The sequence below is a fragment of the Salvia hispanica genome, chromosome 3 (genome assembly GCF_029641045.1).
Source record: "Salvia hispanica isolate PSC_SH4W2 chromosome 3, Shi_PSC_v1, whole genome shotgun sequence".
NCBI classification, from domain to species: domain Eukaryota; kingdom Viridiplantae; phylum Streptophyta; class Magnoliopsida; order Lamiales; family Lamiaceae; genus Salvia; species Salvia hispanica.
The window spans coordinates 24252531-24275049 of NC_142694.1; the positions used below are offsets into that span (position 1 = coordinate 24252531).

The 22519-nt window shown below is 35.7% G+C and overlaps 5 protein-coding genes across 5 annotated transcripts; 2 read left to right on the top strand and 3 right to left on the bottom strand.

Moving 5' to 3' along the window:
- Positions 1 to 2171: 2171 nt before the first annotated feature.
- Positions 2172 to 5247, bottom strand: SIS3 (SUGAR-INSENSITIVE 3). The gene is made up of 10 exons (XM_048111424.2): positions 5017 to 5247; positions 4763 to 4801; positions 4513 to 4579; positions 4340 to 4413; positions 3879 to 4017; positions 3695 to 3787; positions 3460 to 3525; positions 2955 to 3077; positions 2773 to 2886; positions 2172 to 2685 (listed from the first exon to the last, which is right to left on the bottom strand). Exons 1-10 carry the CDS (start codon positions 5043 to 5045, stop codon positions 2317 to 2319), a joined length of 1113 nt encoding a protein of 370 aa, XP_047967381.1. The 5' UTR covers positions 5046 to 5247; the 3' UTR covers positions 2172 to 2316.
- Positions 5248 to 7632: 2385 nt separating this feature from the next.
- LOC125212608 (Phosphoglycerate mutase family protein) lies at positions 7633 to 9556 on the bottom strand. Its single transcript, XM_048112820.2, has 4 exons — positions 9310 to 9556; positions 8637 to 8882; positions 8138 to 8219; positions 7633 to 8045 (listed from the first exon to the last, which is right to left on the bottom strand). The coding sequence occupies exons 1-4, from the start codon at positions 9537 to 9539 to the stop codon at positions 7710 to 7712; spliced, it is 894 nt and encodes a 297-aa protein (XP_047968777.2). The 5' UTR covers positions 9540 to 9556; the 3' UTR covers positions 7633 to 7709.
- Positions 9557 to 11824: 2268 nt separating this feature from the next.
- On the top strand, positions 11825 to 14287 carry LOC125212429 (serine/threonine-protein kinase 52-like). The gene is made up of 5 exons (XM_048112602.2): positions 11825 to 12264; positions 13076 to 13197; positions 13284 to 13480; positions 13562 to 13871; positions 13937 to 14287. The coding sequence occupies exons 1-5, from the start codon at positions 11982 to 11984 to the stop codon at positions 14141 to 14143; spliced, it is 1119 nt and encodes a 372-aa protein (XP_047968559.2). The 5' UTR covers positions 11825 to 11981; the 3' UTR covers positions 14144 to 14287.
- A 71-nt stretch (positions 14288 to 14358) lies between these two features.
- Positions 14359 to 15916, bottom strand: ATVEX1 (Nodulin MtN3 family protein). Its single transcript, XM_048110241.2, has 6 exons — positions 15789 to 15916; positions 15664 to 15700; positions 15311 to 15530; positions 15071 to 15232; positions 14874 to 14993; positions 14359 to 14637 (listed from the first exon to the last, which is right to left on the bottom strand). The coding sequence occupies exons 1-6, from the start codon at positions 15832 to 15834 to the stop codon at positions 14512 to 14514; spliced, it is 711 nt and encodes a 236-aa protein (XP_047966198.2). The 5' UTR covers positions 15835 to 15916; the 3' UTR covers positions 14359 to 14511.
- Positions 15917 to 18324: 2408 nt separating this feature from the next.
- Positions 18325 to 18859, top strand: LOC148930411 (putative E3 ubiquitin-protein ligase ATL44). The gene has a single exon (XM_089067268.1). The coding sequence runs from the start codon at positions 18325 to 18327 to the stop codon at positions 18727 to 18729; it is 405 nt and encodes a 134-aa protein (XP_088923394.1). The 3' UTR covers positions 18730 to 18859.
- Positions 18860 to 22519: the final 3660 nt, after the last annotated feature.

A 22519-nucleotide genomic window follows, 5' to 3' on the forward strand; every position in this document is an offset into this window, starting at 1 on the left:
GTGCGTTTCATTAACAAAATTGTGCGTTTAGACCACAGCACTGTGTGCTGTGTTTTGCTACACAGTAGGGGATCTGATCCCTTCTTCCATTGGCTTGCCGTTTGAGAGAGAGTGTGTTTTTGATAATAAAAGAAAGGAATTTGGTGATATGAGAAGTAAAGACTTTAATTAGGAGTCATCGGAGTTTAGATAGTGATTTCAGATAAATGCGTTTTCAAAGAAAAAAGAGATTCAGATCAACTCAGTCATGATGCACTATCAAAACAATCTTTGTCTATTCTGAAAAATAATTGCACATTGTAACTCAATAATAGGGTTTTACAGGTGAAATAGCAGAATATTGGATTTTGTTACACCATAATTGAAGTTATGGTTTAAATGAGAATTATGTGTACAATCTACATTATATCGGGATTACATTCCAAACCCTATCGGAGAGCCGCAGCTTTGCAGAGGGGGCAGAAATTCCGGCCGCGGCAGAGCCACCTCCGTATGCAGCCCCCGTGAAACTCGTGGCGACAATGCAAAGTCGCAACGAGGCCAGAGTGCAGACGCTCGAGACATACGCAGCAGTCTTCTTCTTCTTCTTCTTCTTCTTCTTCTTCTTCTTCTTCTTCTTCTTCTTCTTCTTCTTCTTCTTCTTCTCCATCATCGCCGTTGTTGTAGAGACGCATCCTGAATTGGGAGAGAATCTCATCTCCATCTCCGTCATCTTCACCCAGCCATTCCCGCATCAACATCCGGAAGTAGTGAGCGATAACGGGAGCGAGTTGGTGAGCCAAGTCCCGCGGCGCTTCGAGATGAGCGAGCACAAGATCAACCGCTTCTTCCACCGACGACAGGGCGCCGGTTGCTAGTCGATGAGTGGATTGGATCAGCGTCGTCGGGTAGTCATAGCAGCTCCATCGCTGCCCTAATATCTCCTCCAGTTCCTCCACCTGCTCTTCCATGCTTTCGTCTACTATATTCTCCAGCGCTACTTCTGAATCGCTCCATGCCTGCCTTTCTTCTATACTCTCCGTTTTTCACATGACACAAGACTTAGGACCTTAGGCCTATATATAAATTAAGGCGACGGGAAAAACTTTCCATATTTAAATTCAATTAGTTTCCATATATTAAATGGAGACTTTCAAGATTTAAAGGAAAGTTTTAATCGCCTGTTATATCCATTCAATTTCCGATTTTGAAAGATGAGTTCATATGCTGTTATAAATGATTTTTACTCTTTTTAAATTCTCCCTTCGTCCCCCATTAGAAGTCACACTTTGACCATACACATGTTTTAAGAAATGTAAAGAAAAGTTGGTTGAAAAAGTTAGTAAAATGTGAAACCCATTTTTTTTATATTGGTTTTATAATAAAATGTGAGTGAATTGAGTTAGTGGAATGTGAGACCTACTTTCCATTTATGGTAAAAATGAAGTGTGACTCTTAGTTGAGGACGGACCGAAATGAAAAAGTGTGACTCTTAATAGAGGACGGAGGGAGAGAGTACTATTTTTTACAAATGACTTATACAATTGTGTGTATAAATTACATGGGAAAAATCGATTCGAGATTATTGATTTAGTCTTAGAATTATTTTTGTCATTATTTTGCAGCTCCAATAAACATAAGTAAACAGAGTAAATGACTAGTGCTATAACAATGATATTTGATGTCAAGATTCTTGATTTAGTATATAACAAAATCTTGATTTCAAGATTCAAGGATACACAAAATTCAGCCTTTTTTTCATTCATTAGTAGGTATCAATAGTACTGTGCTTGTAAAGAAGCACTGTTCCATAAAAAATAAACGTTTCCTAAAATGGAAACATCTCTATCTCTATTTTTTCATCTCTACTTTACTGTTTCTTTATTAACTCATAAAACAATACTACATAAAAACTCGTGTTAATTCTCAAATATTGCATATTTAATGGGACGAAGGGTGTACAATTGAGTGTATTACATGGGCAAAATCGCCATTTTGTGTAGAGGACTGGAAATCGAGACCCAAATCCTTGTATTTTAATGAAACTAGCTAGCTTAGGATTTTTTCTTCTTCTAATATAATCTTATTTTCAAGATTATTGATTTAGTCTGAGAATTTTTTTTGTCATTATTTTGCAGCTACAATAAACAAAAGTAAACAGAGTGATGTTGTCTGATGTCAAGATTCAAGGATACACAAAATTCAGCCTTTTTTTTCATTCATTAGTAGAGAGTACTGTGCTTGTAAAGTAACAACAGAGGTAACGGCCGGAGACGGTTGCAAACGGTAAGCAATCGAGTTAGGGTGGTTAGGCTAACGAGAATGAAAGTAACTGACTCAAGGCAGAGGCGGAGCCGGTTCGTCGAGAACCACTCGCACATGCTCCGAGCTATGCGACGTCCCTCGGCTCGACTGTGTTTCTGCAGCATCCCCCTCACTGCCGTTCTCCGACCGTACGGGACGGAGAAACCCCTGCATTCTCAACAGATAGCTTTGGCTAGGAGTCTGGTTTCTAACATATGGAGCAGCAGTGACAACGTTGGTAGAGGGCGGCGGCCTCTCTGTGTCAGTGGGGATGTTCGACAACGCACTCAGGTCGAGGTTCGGGAAGACGGAGCAACGGCATCTGGGGCATTTCACGTTCAGCCGGAGCCACTCGTCGATGCACTCCACGTGAAAATTGTGAGCACAGGGCAAACCTCGAACCTGCAACAGACAGTGTATCATCCTTTACTCGGACTTGTAAACACACCAACGTCGCCTTTGTTAGACTAAACTAGACCTTTTTTTTACCTCGTTTCCAACGCGAAACTCCTCCAAGCATATTGGACACTCACTGCAATCAGTTGGAACTGCCTTGAGCCTGAATTTTGGAAGTTCTTGAATGAGTGCCTCCACTGCTTCTCTCTGTGTGCAAAAAAAAATCAGTAGCTCATTCATTAGAAGACGAAGGTAGAGTTTTGCTCGTTCGTTACCTGAGCTGGGGTCATGTAAAGTCCTGGGTGGTACGTCGCTGCTGCATCTTGACCCATCCCTCTCATCTCTTGCCCAGCAGCTTCAACGGCCCAATCTGGCACTCTAACCATGTCGACGAGAATCTATAGGAGAAACATCCCAGCGAGGGGAAAAAAGGTTAGACACAGCTTGTATTGCACAGTGAACGATCAGTGATATTCAAGGGGGAATGATTCGGTATCAAAATCGACATTATACCACTATCACTGAGAACCACTGACATTTAATCTCTATTTATAGCAACGTAAATGTCCTAACTCGGTGCAGTTTCAACATATGCAATCTTTCCCCACAAAGACAACATGTGAAGGTTCCAATAAAGACAAAGCTCGTAAAAGCTAGTGAACTCATAGTCATGGAATACCGAGCGAAAACATTGTTCCAGAACCACTTTGACCAAGTGTAGTAAAATTTTCACATACAAGTTTAAAGCTATTGAATGAACAAGAAGTTAAACGAACTTACTCCATATTCTGAAACGGGGATCCCTTGTTGTGCACGCAATTGATGTGCCTGTCTCCTTGTTAACCACTGCACGATATGAAGGATGATAAACTTAGAATAAAAAATTGTTAAAACGAACAATCTGTTAAAACACATGACATTAGCGTCGTCATCTTATAGGCTCATTCACGTGCAAAAAGAAGCTTGCAAAAGCTCGGACAAAGTAAGGTGAGGTCTAACTAAAGGCATCTCTAACCTTTCCCATACAGATGCAAGCAATGCACACGAGTCCACAATAGCTGAAAAGCAGCCAAATAAGGAAACCCCATTTTTGACCATCTTCTGGCAACTGAAAAATGGTTCTAAACATTATATCCGCTCCAGTTTTACCGCAGTGTAATATACTAGCTCATGCTCAGACGAGACAAGGGGAGACTTACGCAGGTTCTTGAACGATTGAACCAAAGAGTACCGATGACCGTCCAAGCCAGAAGGAAGGGATAAAGTAGCAGAACAAGGACGGACAGCACAACAATCCTTCCGTAAAAACGTTTATATCTCTGCTGCCAACCGAGATCTCTGAGCAATTGTCAACAAGGCTAAGGTTATTACATAAAGAAAAGACGAGTAAAAGCATCTCCAGAATTTGAACATTTTGGCCAATGAATGAACATCTGTTACTATTCTTTATCTAAACGCACCACTTACTATATAGCTTAAATATATAGCTTGACCTCTTACTATTACTAATCCACGATTCTACTATGATGTTGAGACCAAGATTTACATCAATATGTTACATCCTAAATAAATACGGCAAAGAACTATAAACCACACATCCTAGTAAATTTTACAATATAATCATGAATAAAACCGAGGCTGGGAGAAGAAAGGTCCTTACAATCCCATTCCAGCAGCCAACCCATTATCCACAAACATCAAGAGCCGGAAAATGAACACAGTCGTATAGTCAACCTAACAATATGAAGAGAAAAAAACACACTGATTATTAACAACCTCAATACTCTCTTCAATAAACCCCATTTAGCCTTCTTGAAAACTTAGCAAGCTCACCACAATCCATATGTGCAACGGGTTCGCACATGAATGGTATCTCTTCCAATTGATTGCCACAATGATTCTAATATTCAGTCAAGGAAACTATACAAGATGAATTATAATCATTTTTATATTCTATCAATCATGAACAAAATATTGTTAGATTTTACAGATACATAACATCCCAATATCTGAAATTGATAGAACTAAAAGATATCATTAATCAAGAAATGAATTCTACAACATCCATTCATCAAAAGGATACACACTTGTAGCTAGCATAGACAAGAAGAACCCATCATACCTGCAAGAAATTAGAACCCAAATTCAAAATCCAGAAGTGAAAACCATAAAAATTGGAACCCTAGATAGATATTCACCCAAATTCAAGAAATTAGATAGGAACTACACAGTCATGAAGAAACAAGCAAAAACAAAAACAAAATCAAAAGCGAAAACTAAAGTTTCTGCTTGATTTACTCAGCGAAATGGAAATTAAAAGTTGCAGTGAAGACATACCACTTGAAATCAACCCCTTTGATCGCCATTTGAATTTTCAGCTGTGAATTCAAGATTTGATGTTCATTTCTCCGATTGAACTCCCAATTAAACTGAGCTCAATTGAAAGTAAACAACAATTGGTCAAGCGGAATTATGAAGTGAGTGTGTAGAAATCGAATAAGCAAGAAACTATATTTTGAGGCCGACAAGATTAAAGATTTCAAGTTTTTGTTTTTCCTGGGAAGGGAAAACAGAATTTGGGCTCTGTCAGTAATTTTCTTTTCCATTTATAAATGATTACCGCGATTACTCTTTTAGTTTTACCTCGATGCAAAATACTATAGCTCCAGTCAAATATATTCATAGGATAACTTAAAATAAATAAATACTGTAAAGTTTCAAGGAGTCTCGATCACTTTTGCAAACTCATTTTATAAAAATTATATTCCCTCCGTCTTTGATTAAAAGGCACACTTTGACTGCACACGAATTTTAAGAAATATAAAAAGAAGTTAGTTGAAAAAGTTAGTGGAATGTAGGTCCCATTTTTTTTATTGGTTTTATAATAAAATGTGAGTGAATTGAGTTAGTGGAATGTGGGGCCTACTTACTATTTATGCTAAAAATGAAATGTGACTCTTAATTGGGGACGGACCAAAAATGGAAAAGTGTGACTCTTAATCGGGGACGGAGGGAGTAATAAATAGTTAAAGTGGAGAATGGTAAAATAATAGAGAAAATAATATTAAGAAGACTCTTTTCAATATTATTATTTTTCTTACTTTACCATTTCTCTATTTTAACTATTTATTATCATTTTTATAAAATGAATGCGCAAAAGTGACCGGGACTCCTGTTGGCTTACAGAGGGAGTATTGAAGAAGAGAAAAAGAAAAGAAAACTGGGAGAATAATGCATTTTATTCATTAACCAAACAAAGTCATGAGGCAATCCTACGCGTAGTAAAATGATTAAAATAAGTAAATAATAATCAATACTTTCTGTATTTTAAAAAATAGTTATATTTTTTTCATTTTAATACATCCAAAAAATTAGTCAAATCCTATTATCTTACAACATTATCACTAATTATATACTATTAATCGCCTTTATGGGTAAGTATTAAACAAAAGCCTAAATAAAAGTAATTTAATGAAACACTTAGTATTTTTCTATAGGATTGCCTCACATGTACTTAAGTGGTACTTAAGTGGTGTTCGGATTCAAAGATAAAATAATAATAAGATATAATATGATTGAATTGTAAGATTATTTTAGTCATTGGAGATTAGCTATGACTAATTATCCCATGATTATTTATCTAGGATTAATTTATGGAGTTGAATCTAATAAATTAAACATATTACAAATTTAATTCGTATACAATCTTGCAGATCGAACACCCCCCAATTTATTACGTGGAAAAGTGAATTGCATTACTAAGGCTGCTTAACCGGTCGGTTCCGGTTCTATCCGGTCCGGTTTGACCGGGTACCCGGTGACAATTTTTCATGAATCCCAGAATCGGAACCGGAACCGGATCCGATCGGTTCCGGTTCGGAACCGACCGGGTAAGAACCGGCCGATTCCGGTTACGAACCGAATCCGATTTATAGTTTTTGATTTTTTTTTTTAAATAATTCAACATCTAGAAATATAGCAATTAATACCTACAAATTCAAATAAACACACAAAAATACAAATCAACAAGATAATAATATTTATCATCCAATACCTAAAAATAATAATTCAATTAATACCTAAAAAATATAACACCTAAAAAATAAAATCAACACAACAAAATACTAACTAGTATACAACCAATATTCCAATAAGATAATAAATAAGAGTAATTTAGTTAAACTTACCGTAAGATTAAGATCCTGTAATATTATTATTTATTAGGGAAAGTTATGTAGTATATTTATATTTGATATTCATAATATTATTAGAATTTAAAATTGAAAATCTAAAATTGATTTATTATTCGGTTCTGGGTAAGAACCGGTCGGTTCCGGGTAGAACCGGAACCGGAACTTTTTAGAAACATTAGAACCGGTACCGGAACCGGAACCGGAACCGGTGAACCGGTTCCCGGTTCCTCAATTACCCGGTCGGTTCCGGTTCCGATTCCGGGTACCCGAGAACCGGAGAACCGATTAAGCAGGCCTATGCATTACCATGAATCTGAATTTCTTTATTTTATGGAAATAAGTAATTTTATTTTCTTTTTAAAGTATTGTGCATTGTTAGGTCGGTTTAGGTAAGTCGGCCAAATAGGCTTACCAACCAATCATGTAATTCAGTAGTATTATTAAATTACAATTAGATATAAAAATATTAATTTACGAGATTAATTGGTTGCTTACTCGATGCAATTCTCAACTCAACACCTTTTTTTCTGAATAGTGCATAGGACCATAATTTAAATAAAATACTAATAAATCTAATTTACTATTTCATCCCTTGAATTAATAATAATAAATTTGGAATTTTTCTCGAATTCTCTCTGGTTTTATATCGATTTTATTTCGTGTAAATATGTAATCAGAAAAACAAATTTAATTTCTTTAATTTAACATCACCTTAATTTCATGCATTGTCATATACTATCTGTACATAGTGAAGAACAACTGAAACTGAAACTAAGATGTTTGCTTCATAATGTTTTCAAAATATACAAGGATTAAGAAAAAGACTAAATGAGAGTATCAAGTGCAGTTAGGAGGATTGAAGCACTTGTAAACTGCAGATGCAGGCGGTTTGTAGGCTGGTATGCTGCTTGCATCAACAAGCCTCACTTCACCGGGACGAAAAGCAAGATCCATATGCCTTCTTAGTTCAAGCCCAACCATCCCGGCTTGCAGCACCGACAAGTTGTCTGAATCTGGGGAGACTATAACGACCGTGTTTCCAGAGTATTGAGTCTCAAGAATCGACATCAGCTGTGTCACGCGAACAAACACATCTTGAACGCTCTCGTTTGGTGTTCCATCGCTTACTGGTGGTGGCTTGATGTTCGCGGAGAGGCTATCCGAGGCGTATACCTAATTAACATGGTTTATACCACAAACTATTAGATAGGAAGGCAGCTATTAAGGTTAGCAGTTAGCACTACGTGGAGTAGTATTTTTTTTACCTCTGAAACTGAATCTAGTGTTTTCCCTTCGTACGCGCCCAATCCTCGAGCATCCAAGAAGCTGTATTCGGGTACTATATAACTGCAACAATGTAGTAGCATTTTACATTGTTGAATTCGGAGCTTCTCATCCCAATTTTTGATCAATTCTAGATAGTTGCCAATAAACATGTAGTGACATATTATTTCACATGATTTTGAGGACAAGTGCAATAATGTAGTAGTAAAAAGCAAAATTCCTTTTCTCATACTTCAGTATTGTGCCATTAATCACATCTACTCTTAAAAAGGATAAGTTTGCATTTGCCATTCTCTAGTTCAAGACAGAACAAAGTAATTCTATTTCAGAGTTCGAACACGACTTCAACCACACATTCAAGAGCACATCGAACAAGATAAAACGCACAACACGGCAACATTCAACACGCGATGTAGCTTAGAAACTCAAAGCAATGAAATGAGCAAAGTGGGATGAGAAAAGCAAATAGGAGGTGAGAACCTTCTAGAAATGCCATTAACAGAAGCAATAATCTCAGCAGCCTGATAAGCCCTCTGAGTAATAGAAGGCCAAATCCAGCAATTGCTTTCACATGCCCCTATTGATTTCAACTCCAATGCAGCCCTCACTGTCTGCTTGATCCCTTTCTCAGACAGCCCATTATCCACCGATGTTTTCGCAACCGGATTCGTGTTGATTATGCCCAAACCCTCATACTGAGACTCCCCTGCCCTCACCAAATAGTACCTTCACAAACATAACCCACAAATCAAAATCACTTTTTCCAACCATATAGAAACCTATTAACAAAGTTGAAGATTCTTAACACCTTTACACACATAACCCAAAAATCAAGATCACATTTTTCAACCCCCAAAACATGTACTACTGAGACTCCCCTGCTCTCACCAAATAGTTACCTTTACAAACACAACCCACAAATCAAGATCACACTTTTCAACCCCCAAAAATAAGTAAACACAATACTGAGACCAAATAGCACCTTTACAAACACAACCCACAAACCAAGATCGCATTTTTCAACCCTTTGCAACTTAAAAACCTACATCTACATGTAACAAAGAAACTCTTGAATTGGTCGTCTAAAGTGAAATTAAAGCAAGATTAAACTCAAGTAATGGCTAAAAAATTGTTTTGGGGTGAGAAACTATACCTGTTTACGAGGCGAACAGGGGGCATTTGGAAGAGGCCACGGGCGTGTGCATAATGTGAGTAGTTCTTGAATTCATCGAGTGTAAGAAATGGAGCGAGAGTTAAAGAGAGAGAAGCGAGAAGATTGCGGCGGTTGACGGAGATGATCTGGGATTGTTTGGAATCCGATGAGAATAGAGGTGGAGTGGGAGGATTTGAGCTAGATGATACCAGTTTTGTTGTGGCAAGCATTGTGTTGTGTTAGTTAACGGTTAAGATTCCTGTTTTTTGATGAATGTAGCAAAAAAATATCTTTGGGATGAAGCACGTGATAGCACGTGCTTGTGTGATGTAGAGTAAGGTAATCATGTGGCATCCTTTGCAAATTACTCCACTAATTTTTGAGTTTGAAAATCTTGATTCATTTTAAAAAGCAGCAATATGATAGATGATAGTTGTGTAATAAATTGTTGTTGGAAAATGGTCTCTAAAATCACAAATTTTGATCCAAATCTGATAGTTTGAACTAATTTAAAATTTGATCATTGTATCATAAACTTACACCTTATAATGAATTTTCCACAAGTTTGATAATTTTTTAAAAGTTGAATTTGAAGTGAGAGGTCAACGGCGTTGTATTATGCATTACTTGAGATCTAAAATCTCTATCAAAGTTTACTAAAATTTCATATTTATATTTTAGATAAATAAATGTAAATGACATGCAGAGGATAAAGATCCACGTGGGCTATATAACTTAAATGTGGCCCAAGTTTCAATTCAAATTAATGGGCTCGTGGAGATAATATACTGTTTCAAAAACTCATACTATGATTAATTTAACTTCTTTTTATACTCTAACGAGGGGTATAATTTGTTAGTTTTCTATTATAATTATGATTTATTTTTGTTTATAGTTAGGATAAGAGAACTCTATAACATAGAGTTTTTTCATTGTATAACTCATACCAAAAGATTACTACTATAGTTAAGCACTTTGAATTGATATCGCTATCAAATATAGAGACACATAATATTAAATTGGATAAATAATTTATGTATTAATTTCTTTCTTTGTTCGTGATTATTTCCTAACAAAATTTCCCTAAATTGATCTTGTAACTATGTTAATGCACCTGGTGCCTCTCAAATTTATTACTACTAGTACATTTCTGTGTTTTATGATTCAATTATGTGGAAATCGGAATCTCACTATATTCAAAGTTCAAACTCTAAATGCATATATTATCCGTACCGTACGTACAACTAGGTACGGTATACTATAATTTGTCGGTGCTAACATGGAGTCTAATTAAATTAGTAATAACCACATAAAAAATGAAATACTCCTATAAAAGATTTACAGCTTCAAGCAGAATATAAAAGGTTCTATACCAGTCCACATCATGTAAAGATGATGTGATAAAACACAAACATTTTGGGAAGACGCTAGTTCAAGAATCACATTTAGTTCAAAAATCCATAATTGTTGGCGGGTTTTGCTGTTTTTTTTTCGATTTTTTTCCAATTTTAGATCAAAATCAGTGTCACGCGCGAGTGATTAAAGATGGATACCCATCACGTGGGTAGGCAATGCAAGAGATAAGAGAGAACCATCATCGATGTGGGCCGGAAAGGACATCGGTCTTCCACTCGTGAGGTAGATAAGAAATAAAGAGAAATCCATCATCGACTTGGGTCCGCTCTGATACCATATTAGAAATGGGCCACTCACCCCTTAAAGGCCTCTTAAGGGGGAGGGTTATCCACACTTATATAGATTAGATTGGATCATCACCAAGTCGATGTGGGACAGAATTGAGAGAATTTAACAATAGAGTATAAATTAAAACATAAATATTTTAGGACGTGACACGTTCAAGAATTTTAGTTTTGTTCCAAAAAATGTAACCATAACTATTGGTTATTAGACAGTTTTAGCCGTTTTCATCAATTTTTTTCATTTCTTTTGTTTTTGACCAAAATCAGCTGCTTAACCATCAACTACAATTTCAAAAGTTACGAAACCACACTGATGGAACCGATATGTGGTTCCAGTTTATCAAGTGTGAGGCAATTGAAATTCGAAAATCAGAACCGTTGATCTGTTTCCTGACGAAATCGACGATTTCGATTTAACTATGCATGGTCCTTATTTCCGAGGAAAATTAATACTCCCTCCGTCCTACTTTAGGAGTTCCGGTTTATCATTTTTGGATGTCCAACTTTAGAAGTCCGGATTGAAATATTCCATAAATGGTATTAGGCTCCACATTTCACTAACATTTTTCCATCCACATTTTATTATAAAACTAATATAAAAAAATAAGACTCGCGTTTCACTATCTCTTTTCACCAATATTTCTGTACGTTTTTTAAAATCCATGCCGAAGTCATGTGGGACTCCTAAAGTGGGACGAGGAAGTAGTAAAATACAACATGAGATTGCACTAACAAGTACTCCAGTACTAGAGGATTTGAATGAGGAAAATAGAGTGGTAGTCAAATGTGGGTCATACACACACGTTGCCTCAGGCAATTCCATGTGCCCACATGGCGCTGCTCTCTCATCATATTTACTCTCCAAATGAATTCAACCCCATTTCCCACCCCACCATAAATCAAATCAACCAAAAACCAAGATTCGATTTTGATTGTCGTATGCACCAACACCCTCCAAGAACCAGTTGAGAAATGGAGAAGAGCAGCAGCAGTGGGTTTGTGAGGGCAGACCAGATCGATTTGAAGAGCTTGGATGAGCAGCTCGACCGCCATTTGAATAGGGCTTTGACTTTGGAGAATAACAGAAACACTCAACACGACTTTTCTCACTCCTCCTCCGCCGCCGCCGCCGCCCTCAGGAGGCCGAGGCAGGAATGGGAGATTGACCCTTCTAAGCTGATCATCAAGACAGTCCTTGCACGTGGCACTTTTGCCACTGTCCACCGTGGCATTTACGACGGCCAAGATGTCGCCGGTCACTCTCTCTCTCTCTCTATCTTTTTCAATCATAAAGTTGTAAACTTTATGCATATTCATGGTTAAGAAATCTTGTTTCTGTAAATTTGTCACAGTTTTGATGGATTAATGTGAAAAGATGGAGTCTTGATGATGGCCCAAGACATTAGTTTGGTCCAAAAATTAATTCCTTTTGATATGTCAGTTTGTAATGTGCCTTGTTCCCTTGTGGGGTAGCTCCAAGAACTCCAAAGATTTCATCTTTTTCCACCAATTTTGTTTGGGAGTTAATTTTTTTTGACCTTTTTCCCTTTTTGTGTGTGGATGTGTGTATGGATTTAAGAAATTGAGAGTTGTGTAATGGAATCCATGACTAATGGTGGGGTTGAAGATGATTGACATAACTTAATCTTGTATTTTAGCTTTCATATGATTGAACCATTTTATTTTAATGTTTTGACTTGTAGTATGTATCTCTCAACATAGATATGAGGGGAAAAAAGAGTTGTTTAGTCTTGGCAAAGAAAGGCCTATTATTTTAATGTTTTTTAACTGTAGTGATTAAGTGAAGATACATTACACTTAACTTCTACCTAGAATGCAGGATCTTGGCTTTCTATTACAACTTTATATACATCATGTGATGTTAACTTTTATCATAGTTCATGTTTTTGGAATTTTTTGCCTTTTGTTGTTTCATTGCATCACAGTCATAGTACTTTGTTAGCAGCTAGTATCAGTCTATCACTCCTTTTTCCCTATTGATTATTCAACATTTTGCTGAGGTTAGTGTGGTTATTAATGTTTCGGTAGTGTTTTGCGATCCTCAGTTAAACTGCTCGATTGGGGGGAAGAGGGCCACCGGACAGAGGCTGAAGTCCAATCCCTTAGAGCAGCTTTCACTCAAGAAGTTGCTGTTTGGCATAAACTCGATCATCCTAATGTAACAAAGGTCGATCTCCGTTGCTATTTCTTGCACCTTATTTTGTCGATATTGGAAAGAAATCACGTTTAAGCATCCATGTCATCCAATTGCAGTTCTTAGGTGCAACAATGGGCTCTTTGGGGCTCAACATTCAAACAGAAAACGGCCATATCGGCATGCCTAGTAACATTTGTTGCGTCGTTGTGGAATATCTTGCTGGCGGTGCGTTGAAATCCTACCTCATAAAGTTCAGGAGAAAGAAGCTAGCGTTCAAAGTTGTCGTGCAGATGGCACTCGATCTGGCTAGAGGGTACCTTCCTCGTTCGGTTAATTTGCAGTTTTTTTCGTGTTGATTTTTTACACGTAGCATCATCTTGTTTTGGCCTTGTAGGTTGAGTTACCTTCATTCTCAGAAGATTGTTCACAGAGATGTTAAAACCGAGAATATGTTGTTGGACAAGTCGCGGACAGTTAAGATCGCTGATTTTGGAGTGGCTCGTGTGGAAGCCTCAAATCCAAACGACATGACAGGGGAGACGGGAACGCTCGGATACATGGCTCCAGAGGTTCTCAATGGCAACCCTTACAACAGAAAATGCGACGTCTACAGCTTCGGAATCTGTCTGTGGGAGATATACTGTTGCGCCATGCCATATCCCGACCTCAGCTTCTCCGAGGTCACATCAGCGGTCGTGCAACAGGTAACGGACATTGCTCGTTTCTGATTAGTGTGGATCGACCTCGATCTCACTGTGCTTGTCAACAGAACTTGAGGCCTGAAATACCGAGATGCTGCCCGAGCTCCCTTGCAAACGTGATGAAGCAGTGCTGGGATGCGAATCCGGACAAGAGGCCCGAAATGGACGAGGTGATCGCCATGATAGAGGCCATCGATACGTCCAAGGGTGGCGGAATGATCCCGGTCGACCAGCAACAAGGCTGCCTCTGCTTCCGTACGAAACGAGGTCCGTGAAATTAAAGTTTGATTTGTAACAACAACAAGATATATAGGCTAATTAACAACCTTAGTTTGCTTCATATCTTTTGCTTGGTGTAAAATTACAAGTATTCTTCATCTCCATTCTATCATTATTAATTCATTTTTATTTTCTTTTCATTCAAGATGTGATTACATGAAGAAAAAAATGTGTTAAATTTCACTAGCTTAAGATAAGCTTGCAAATGTAGTAGTAGAAAGCAAAGGAAGGTAAAATGTGTATTGATGTAGTGATTATTGGGATTACATATATAAGAGAATGCAACATCAAATTAAATAAGTGAAGAGGAATAACCAAGAGCAAACGCTCATCTAGGATTATTAATGATGCGTGCATCGAAGAATTAGGCCTTGTTGTGGAGCTCCGTTTCCGTAACACTATCGTCCTCGTCCCAGTTAGTCGACTTGTAGTAGAATGCGTACAACCCCAGCTGCACCAATCCGGATATTGTTCCCAAACCATTTGGAATCTACACACCACAATCAAATTAAATCATACACATTGTCTCCGAGAACTGAAAATCATGTCAGTTTGCTGAGTATCTGTTGACATCAAAATATATTAGTAGTTTCTAATATTGAGTCTGACTTATATTCATGAATCATCGAACTAATATGTTTTGTGATGTCAACTAATGTTAATGTATTTACGAATTGATATAATTTAGTGTTTCTAAGTTTAAGAAAAGTTGTAAAATGTAATTACCAAAATGTAGGAATCAAACTTGATAAGAGCATACATGGACCACACAGTGCCATTGGCAAAGTTGGCCAATGATAAGTAGAATGGCAAGTACTTCACACTCTTGGTCTTGATAACTCGTTTCTACACACAACCATGAGTCATTGAATAAACTATAGTGAAAAACATACGTATCAAATTTAGGTCAAATTAATAGGTACCATGACGGTAAGGGGAGCTGTGTACATTCCAATGTTCATGACGATGCAAATGAGTCCAACGAGCATGGACCGATTCGTGGTTCCATGGAGGAAAAAGAAGGTGACGAAGATGACTGCCATGAAGAAAATGGCTTCCCCGACAAGGCACATGATTATCGTTTTCTGGTAAAATCAAATCAAATCAAATCAAATAAGAAAGACGTGACCTATGTATAAAAAATGTAGTGACTAAAAACTTACGCGTTTGGGCCAGGTGTTGGAGTAGATAAAGAAGATGGCAACATAGATTAATTCAATGACAAGCCCGATGCCGTTGATAGTGATGACGAGGAGGCTGTCGGGATGCACGGAGGGCGTGCCATACAAGCACCACAATGCACAATTGAGCACCGTCACGAGATAAGGGTGTGGTTTGAAATGTTGTACTGATTTATCTTGCCATATCTTCATGAATGTTGGACTGCATGCATTCACCAAATCATTACATATAATTTATTGCAGACCAAACAGTAAAACTCATCAGTATCAGTAAACTTCACATCAGTTGATGTGGGATACTAACTAGAGTCTATAGCAGAGGGTCAGAAAATTACACGGGGGAGAGGAATAGGAAGAAGGAGATCACATTTCCTACAAATGGAAATGATCAAATGAGGATACATGCATATATAAATATATGTATTGATTAAATAGAAAAAAAAAAGGTTAAATAACAAACCCATGACCCCAACAAGGGTCCTTAAGGCATCTGGATCCATAGCCATATTGAAGACTTTAATTTGTGCGAGATGTGAATGAGATGATTGATTGTGCAAAGAAGATGATCAGTGTATGTTTTGAGTGGGAAAGTTGAGACATATATATACAAAATAAGTGAGAAGTGGAGGTTGAATATTGACCGTTTATCTTAACTAACGAACTGAACGCACACAGTTGAATATATTTCTCTTTCGCATGGTGAGAGTTTTCGGGATAAATATGGTTTTGGTAAGTCTTGTGTCTTTTGAAACTTTCCAACTACTGATTTACTTCTACTTGCTTTGTGTAGTGAATTTTAATTATTGTTATAAAAAGTCATGTCACGTTAAAATAAAACACGAATGCCATGTAGAAAAGAGAGTTAATTATACAGCTATTAATTTTTATTATTTTTCTGAAATATTTAACAAATAACTAAATTATATCATTAATTTAAAACATATAATATGTCAAAATCAACAATATATTACAAATTAAATAGGAATTCGAAATATTTTATTGTGGAAAATTGAAGAAAACATTAAATTCTACTCCATGATTTTTACGGCTAACTTTTAATGTTGCTATTTTTCGTCGCTATGATAAAAAAAAGTCATTGTTAAATTATTAATAAGAGGATATATCAACGACAAAATCTAACCTTAAGGTGTCGCCGTGAAAAAAATAACGTTAGAGTCCGTTATCATAAATATTTCAAAAAAAAATGATCTATTCTGTTTACAAAAAAATTATCTACTTTTTTACAGCAATAAAAGCTTCATAATCTTTGTTTGTAAAATAATAATAGTCTCACAAATAAAATAATCACATCATTAAATACCAAAACAAAGAAAATGCATGCATAGCGATTACACATTTCCCTCGTAGATATAGCTGATCTTTCCAAAAATATGTTAATATGTTTTTTCAAAAAAATTCTAATCTGTTTATACAATGATTGAATTTTATTTCATAATAAATATTTGAAAAGTAAATTTATTAGCAGAACATTATAGAACACATAAAATTATGGGACAAGAGTTTCACCCAATTCTCGCAATATATGATTGGAGTCGTCGTTGACACAAATGTTACTTAATTTACTAAATAACATTGCACCAATATATTAGGTATATGAACCTTATCTCCACATTAATGATCCAACCACTGGAATAGGAGGATCTTTCTTTTTTGGGATAATTAAAACAAAAGTCTTAATCTTTTGGTAATTTACAAAAATGGCAAAAACACATCAAATGTAGTGCGCATTTTTTTAAAAACGACATCTTAGATAAGCATAGCGTATTAAGTAAAAATCCGATTGCTGAAATGATTATGAGGATATTTGACTATGTATTAAAACATTATGTGGATAGACTTAGGTTCATTTAATAAAATCTATTAAGAACATTGGATAATTTATAGAGATAAAGTTATATTTAATCACAAAGTCAACTTCTAGTCAGCCAGTAAGGCTTGAAAATTGAATTAAATTTATCATGAAGATTTAACCTTTTAGTTTGTCCACTTGTGTACAAAATGACTTTTTCTTTAATTCTCAAAACGACGTCGTTTAGCTAAAGTAAGTGCTCTTTTCTTTTCTTTTCTTTTTCTTTACATTTTCTTTTCACATATTTTAACCGAATAATGACAATTTTAGGATCACTAAATATATCATTTTATACATGGATGGACAGTTGAGAAAATATGAACGTTGCAATTTAATTGTATTATATTTTTTTAATCTTATGAAACTGGCCAAATCTTGCAATTTAAATGACTATTATAGAACATCCGCATAACTTTCATAGTTGGCATGCACTCGCTGCGTTTGCACCGCTGATGCAACAATCCATTCGAGGGCGAGGCCGCATTTCCAGCTATGGCTGTGGACGAAAGTCGACATGGATGGAATGCGGCCTCATCGCAGCTCATGTGGCAGGTGATAATTTGTCTAGTATTTAATTTTAGCTGCTGTTTTTTTCATGGGGTTTACATTTATAATAATATTTGAATTTATCTAAATCTCTCACTTTAATATACTCCCCTATCAAATCAAATTAATTTTAGTGGATGAACTAAATCGAAAAATAAAGTTGATTTTTGTAGTCTCTCCAAATATTGCTTATACCATTGTTGAATATATGGATGTTTGACTCAATATTATACTATCAACTTGATTATTAAGCTAACATCAAAATAAGGTTTGATCTTGTAACACAAGCCTCAGTTGACCTTCCCCTTCAAACAAACTAATTTCACGAGAAGTCAAAATTCACATACACTCATGTTAGTCCAAATTCATGCTCTAAAAGAAATTGTTCCATTTCTAAATAAAGGTAGAAACATTAAATAACAATCTATCTTCTCAATTAATAAAATTAACTACCAAAATTTCAAAAAACAATCATTCCAGCCATTTTCCTCCTGGATATCATACTGGAATCCACATATAAATATCTCTGCAAAATCAAGAATTCCAAATTCAGCAGAAGAAAATAAAGAGGGGAATAGTTATGGAAATAATCATATCTATGATAATACTATTTTTCGTGGTAGCCATTTTGGTAACCATTCATTGTTGTGTTGTGAGATGGGCTTTTAGTGATGATCTGACCGCTGGGAGGCCGTCTTCGCCTTACCAAAATCCGAGCATGAAGCCCGAGGAGATCAAGAAGCTCCCGTGCTTCGATTACAAAGCGGAGGAGGAGGAGAAAGAGATGGCGAAGAATTTAGAGTGTGCAGTTTGCTTGGAGATTTTTGGTGTGGGTGAAAAATGCAGGATTTTGCCAAAATGTAATCACAGTTTTCATGCCAAATGCATAGATTCTTGGCTTTTGAAGACTGCTGCCTGTCCAGTATGTAGAGCTTCTGTAAATTCTTCACATTGTATTAGAATAGATGTAGTTGGAGTGGTGTAGTGATTCATTCATTTAATTCTTGCTTTGGTTCACCTTTTTTAGGACTGAATTGTGACCAATTTATTTGGTATACATAAAAAGGAATCTTGCTTTTGAAATATGGAGATGTATTTGAAGTTTATCTTGTTCATGATCAAGGCGTGCATCTAGGCTAAATTCAACCTGTTCGAATTTATTTAATGCTTTATGGCCTGGCTGGGCCATCAATAATTTTACTCTAAATTTATGAGATTGAGATCTGGTAGGAGATTATATACTACTATCTCCGTCCAAAAAAAATAGACAAGGTTATAGATGACACAAGTTTTAATATGCAATTGGTAAAGTAAGAGAGTGAGAGGGAAAAAGTGGTAGAAAGAGTGTTAGTGGATTGTGAAATCCACATTTGAAATGATGCACGCGTAAGGTTAGTAGTTAGTACTCCCTCCGTCCCAAGGAAGATGACCCCTTCTTGGGACGGCACGGGATTTTATGCATGTTAATTTTAAAGTTTTTAAAAATAGAAAAAGAAAGTTATTGAGTGTTAAAAATCGGGTACGTCCACGGTCCTTTTAATCTATGAGTTGGAGCCATGAATGCTTATTTTGATTCAATTTCATATTTTTAAAAAATAAATCGGGTACGTAAAGATATACTAGTAAATATTATAATAAGTACTCGGTATAAAATCAAGGTTGTGCATATACATTTTCACCTTAATATAATAATTAATTTATAATTAAACAAGACAGTCCTTTTATAATCATTTAAAATTTATTTTTATTTGTTAAAATCTTAGCCAATACCTGAAATATTATGAATCACGATCAATTGCTCAGGATTAATAACATAATGTTGATTTCTATCCCCTAACATATAATTTAGTTAGTGCTTCGATGATAAGATCATTTAAGATAATTAAGCTACAATGAGCTATAATTTAAGATACAAATCATGATGAGAAGATAATAATTTTAGTTATTGTTTGGTTGACGGAAAACAAGATAAAAATGATAAATACAGTACATTTGTTAGACTAGATTGCATAGTAGATAAAAAAACATTTTTTTTAATTATAAGATCTTATACAAATATTTTAATGTTTATTTTTAAAAGCACCATTTTTCGGTCAGTTACCTTAGCACAAATTTATATTACTCCCTCCGTCTCACAAAGATTGTCCTACTTCGACCGGACACGGATTTTAAGAAATGTAATGAAAAATGAGTTGAAAAAGTTAGTGAAATATGAGTCCTACTTTTATATATTACTTTTATAATAAAATGTGAGTAGGAATGAGTTAGTGGAATATGAGGTCCACTACCGAAAATAGTAAAAAGTGAAATGGGACAAACTTTGTGGGATGGGCGGAAATAGAAAAATAGGACAATCTTTGTGTGGCGGAGGGAGTATAATTTATGTTTTTAATTTATTTAACTAATTTTCAATTAAAAGTACTTTGATACCCTAAATTATTTAAAGATAAAATGTAATATAACATTTTTGTTATTGTGCAATATATGAATATGTTTATCTTATTATGATTACGATTAAGTAAACAATTAAATTAAAAATTAAGCTAAGTTAGGATTAATGTGATCCAAATGAATTATTACATCTACTTAGGATTGTTTAAGCTAAATTAACTGATATTTAGGCTGTTATATTGATGAATAAATTAGTTAATTAATAGTATAAGGTAAAATAGAGAGTAAAATAGGGCCGCGTTTCTCTTTCTGGCGGGAACGGCCCATATCCGAGTTTATCTAACCTTTTGACTTTTTGTGAGGGTAATGGCCCACCAATACACCAACATTACTTAAGGGCCTGAGTCACAAAACTTGAGATAGCAAACTGAAATTCTCAATACAGTAGCGGAGAAGATAGTGATGGTGAGTGATGTGTGGTTACCCGTCCGCAACTTTGCATAGTAACTCCCGTTGGTCGTCTCTCAATAAACAGAAGACAAAATCAACAAAATAGTGTCTTAACCAAGAAATTCTCTTCTGGTTTTAATGAATTCAATCTGGTCACTTAGTTATAGTAGCTGCACCAGTTATTGTGGAACCCTTGAAAGATGTATTGCCCGTGGTAAGTGCTCCTTCAAGCTTAGCATTGCTCAAATTCACCTAATTAAAAGAGGGGTCATACAAACACTTCTATAAGAGAACAGAAACAGCATTGACACCTTTGTTACATTAGCCAAGGAGAAATCTGCTCCTCGGAGATCAGCTCCTGAACATGACAAGTCTTTTTAAGAAAGGTAAAACAAGATATACATACATTTCATTGGTTCAAACAAAACAGTATCTACTAGTTTCATATGTCGACTTGTTAGCATGAACAAGCTCCCATAAACGAAGCTTAAGATTACAGAATGCCATCTTCATTTTATCTGCTCTCTATGTCAATTATGTAGGCTACACTTTCGGATGTAAATCATTGTCGCCATGAGTTACCTTAACTTTTATAGGGTAATAAAATTTAGTCACAAAATCGTAGACATTGGTGCCCGTTGTCGGACGGTGACGTAAATGTGATGGTGGGGATGCCTGATTGATACTCCTATTAGTTGTGCACAAATTAATTTATAATGATGATGTTTTAATATGTCAGTGATGTATGATTGCTCTATTTGTACTATAGTAATTTATGATATTTATTTTAAAAGTTTTTTATTAAATAAATGAAATTTAAACATTAAGCTATTTAATATTTCTTTATTTCTCTTGATAGTATATTGCAATTATTTTTAGATTTATATATAAACTTTTTTTTATATTTAATATTCAAGATATTTAATTTATAAATATTCAAGCTATTTATTGTAGTTAGAATGACACGTGTCACCATTTTTGGCGGGAAAATGAGTGTTATATATGCATTGTACTACCACAGTCTGTGTATATATGAAAGCATACGTATTATCAGTATTATCGAGAAAGGAGAAAGTGTGTAAATAATCTTTATCAGAAAAAAAAGGCTTGCAAAAGCCTGCAATCTTTATAAGTTGTCATGGGAGCTGGCGTGCCAATTCAGCCAAACATATCAAAAGTTCTGTAAAGCGTGTAGTAATACTTAAATTTTAATTTTAATTTTAACTTTAATTAAAAAAAGCTAAAATGCGTAAAAATAATTTGTGTATAAATACCAAGTCACATGTTGGTGAAATGCAGTGTACAAAATCAGAATTTGTTTGCAGTGAGGAAATACTCCAAGTTTCACATATAAAAAAATGGCATCATCAAATTCATAGTAGGACTTTTGTTTCACTTCAGGGGACTTTTTGTAGTGGGAATGGAAGAAGAGAGTGAGATAGATAGAGAGAGAGATGGTACTTCTGTGTGAAGCTGATGCAAAGACCACCATCTTCTGTACTTGTACACCACGGGTGAGAATTCTTTGGTATTGTGTATGAGAAGTTTGAAGAGCAACATTCATGAATGAGTAAAAGCCAAAAGGGTGTTCCAACTTCCAAAATGATGATATGCAATAAATGAGATTCTTCTTTATCAAGAAGACCCTTCCTTACTTGGAGATCTATAATGGAACACTTGATACTCTCGCTGAATTTTTATTAAACGTTTTTGGGTAGCTGCCATAAGAATTTCATTTGTGTTGAGCTTTGTAGAACCAGATCGACACCGATGATGGGCTCCTAAATCGAGACATGGTCGCAGATGAAGGTCTCGGGTTGGGCTTCGGCGGCGGATTCGCTATTGCAGTCGATGATGATCGAGCGGAGGATTATGGTGACAGCTGACAATGAAGAAGCAAGCCATGGCCGCCAGAATTGATTGAACAAGACGGT

Coding starts and splice junctions, on each gene's coding strand:
- LOC125212608 (XM_048112820.2), bottom strand. CDS start 9,539: ATGCTTGCCACAACAAAACTGGTATCATCTAGCTCAAATCCTCCCACT. Junction 8,883..9,309: donor CCTGTTCGCCTCGTAAACAG/GTATAGTTTCTC, acceptor ATGTTTGTGAAG/GTACTATTTGGTGAGGGCAG. Junction 8,220..8,636: donor GTTAATGGCATTTCTAGAAG/GTTCTCACCTCC, acceptor ACATTGTTGCAG/TTATATAGTACCCGAATACA.
- LOC125212429 (XM_048112602.2), top strand. CDS start 11,982: ATGGAGAAGAGCAGCAGCAGTGGGTTTGTGAGGGCAGACCAGATCGAT. Junction 12,265..13,075: donor CGACGGCCAAGATGTCGCCG/GTCACTCTCTCT, acceptor TGCGATCCTCAG/TTAAACTGCTCGATTGGGGG. Junction 13,198..13,283: donor ATCATCCTAATGTAACAAAG/GTCGATCTCCGT, acceptor ATCCAATTGCAG/TTCTTAGGTGCAACAATGGG.
- SIS3 (XM_048111424.2), bottom strand. CDS start 5,045: ATGGCGATCAAAGGGGTTGATTTCAAGTG. Junction 4,802..5,016: donor AAAGGGGTTGATTTCAAGTG/GTATGTCTTCAC, acceptor AATTTCTTGCAG/GTATGATGGGTTCTTCTTGT. Junction 3,526..3,694: donor CTTGCATCTGTATGGGAAAG/GTTAGAGATGCC, acceptor CATATCGTGCAG/TGGTTAACAAGGAGACAGGC.
- LOC148930411 (XM_089067268.1), top strand. CDS start 18,325: ATGGAAATAATCATATCTATGATAATACTATTTTTCGTGGTAGCCATT.
- ATVEX1 (XM_048110241.2), bottom strand. CDS start 15,834: ATGGCTATGGATCCAGATGCCTTAAGGACCCTTGTTGGGGTCATGG. Junction 15,531..15,663: donor TTCCTATTCCTCTCCCCCGT/GTAATTTTCTGA, acceptor GAATGCATGCAG/TCCAACATTCATGAAGATAT. Junction 15,233..15,310: donor CCAACACCTGGCCCAAACGC/GTAAGTTTTTAG, acceptor TGATTTTACCAG/AAAACGATAATCATGTGCCT.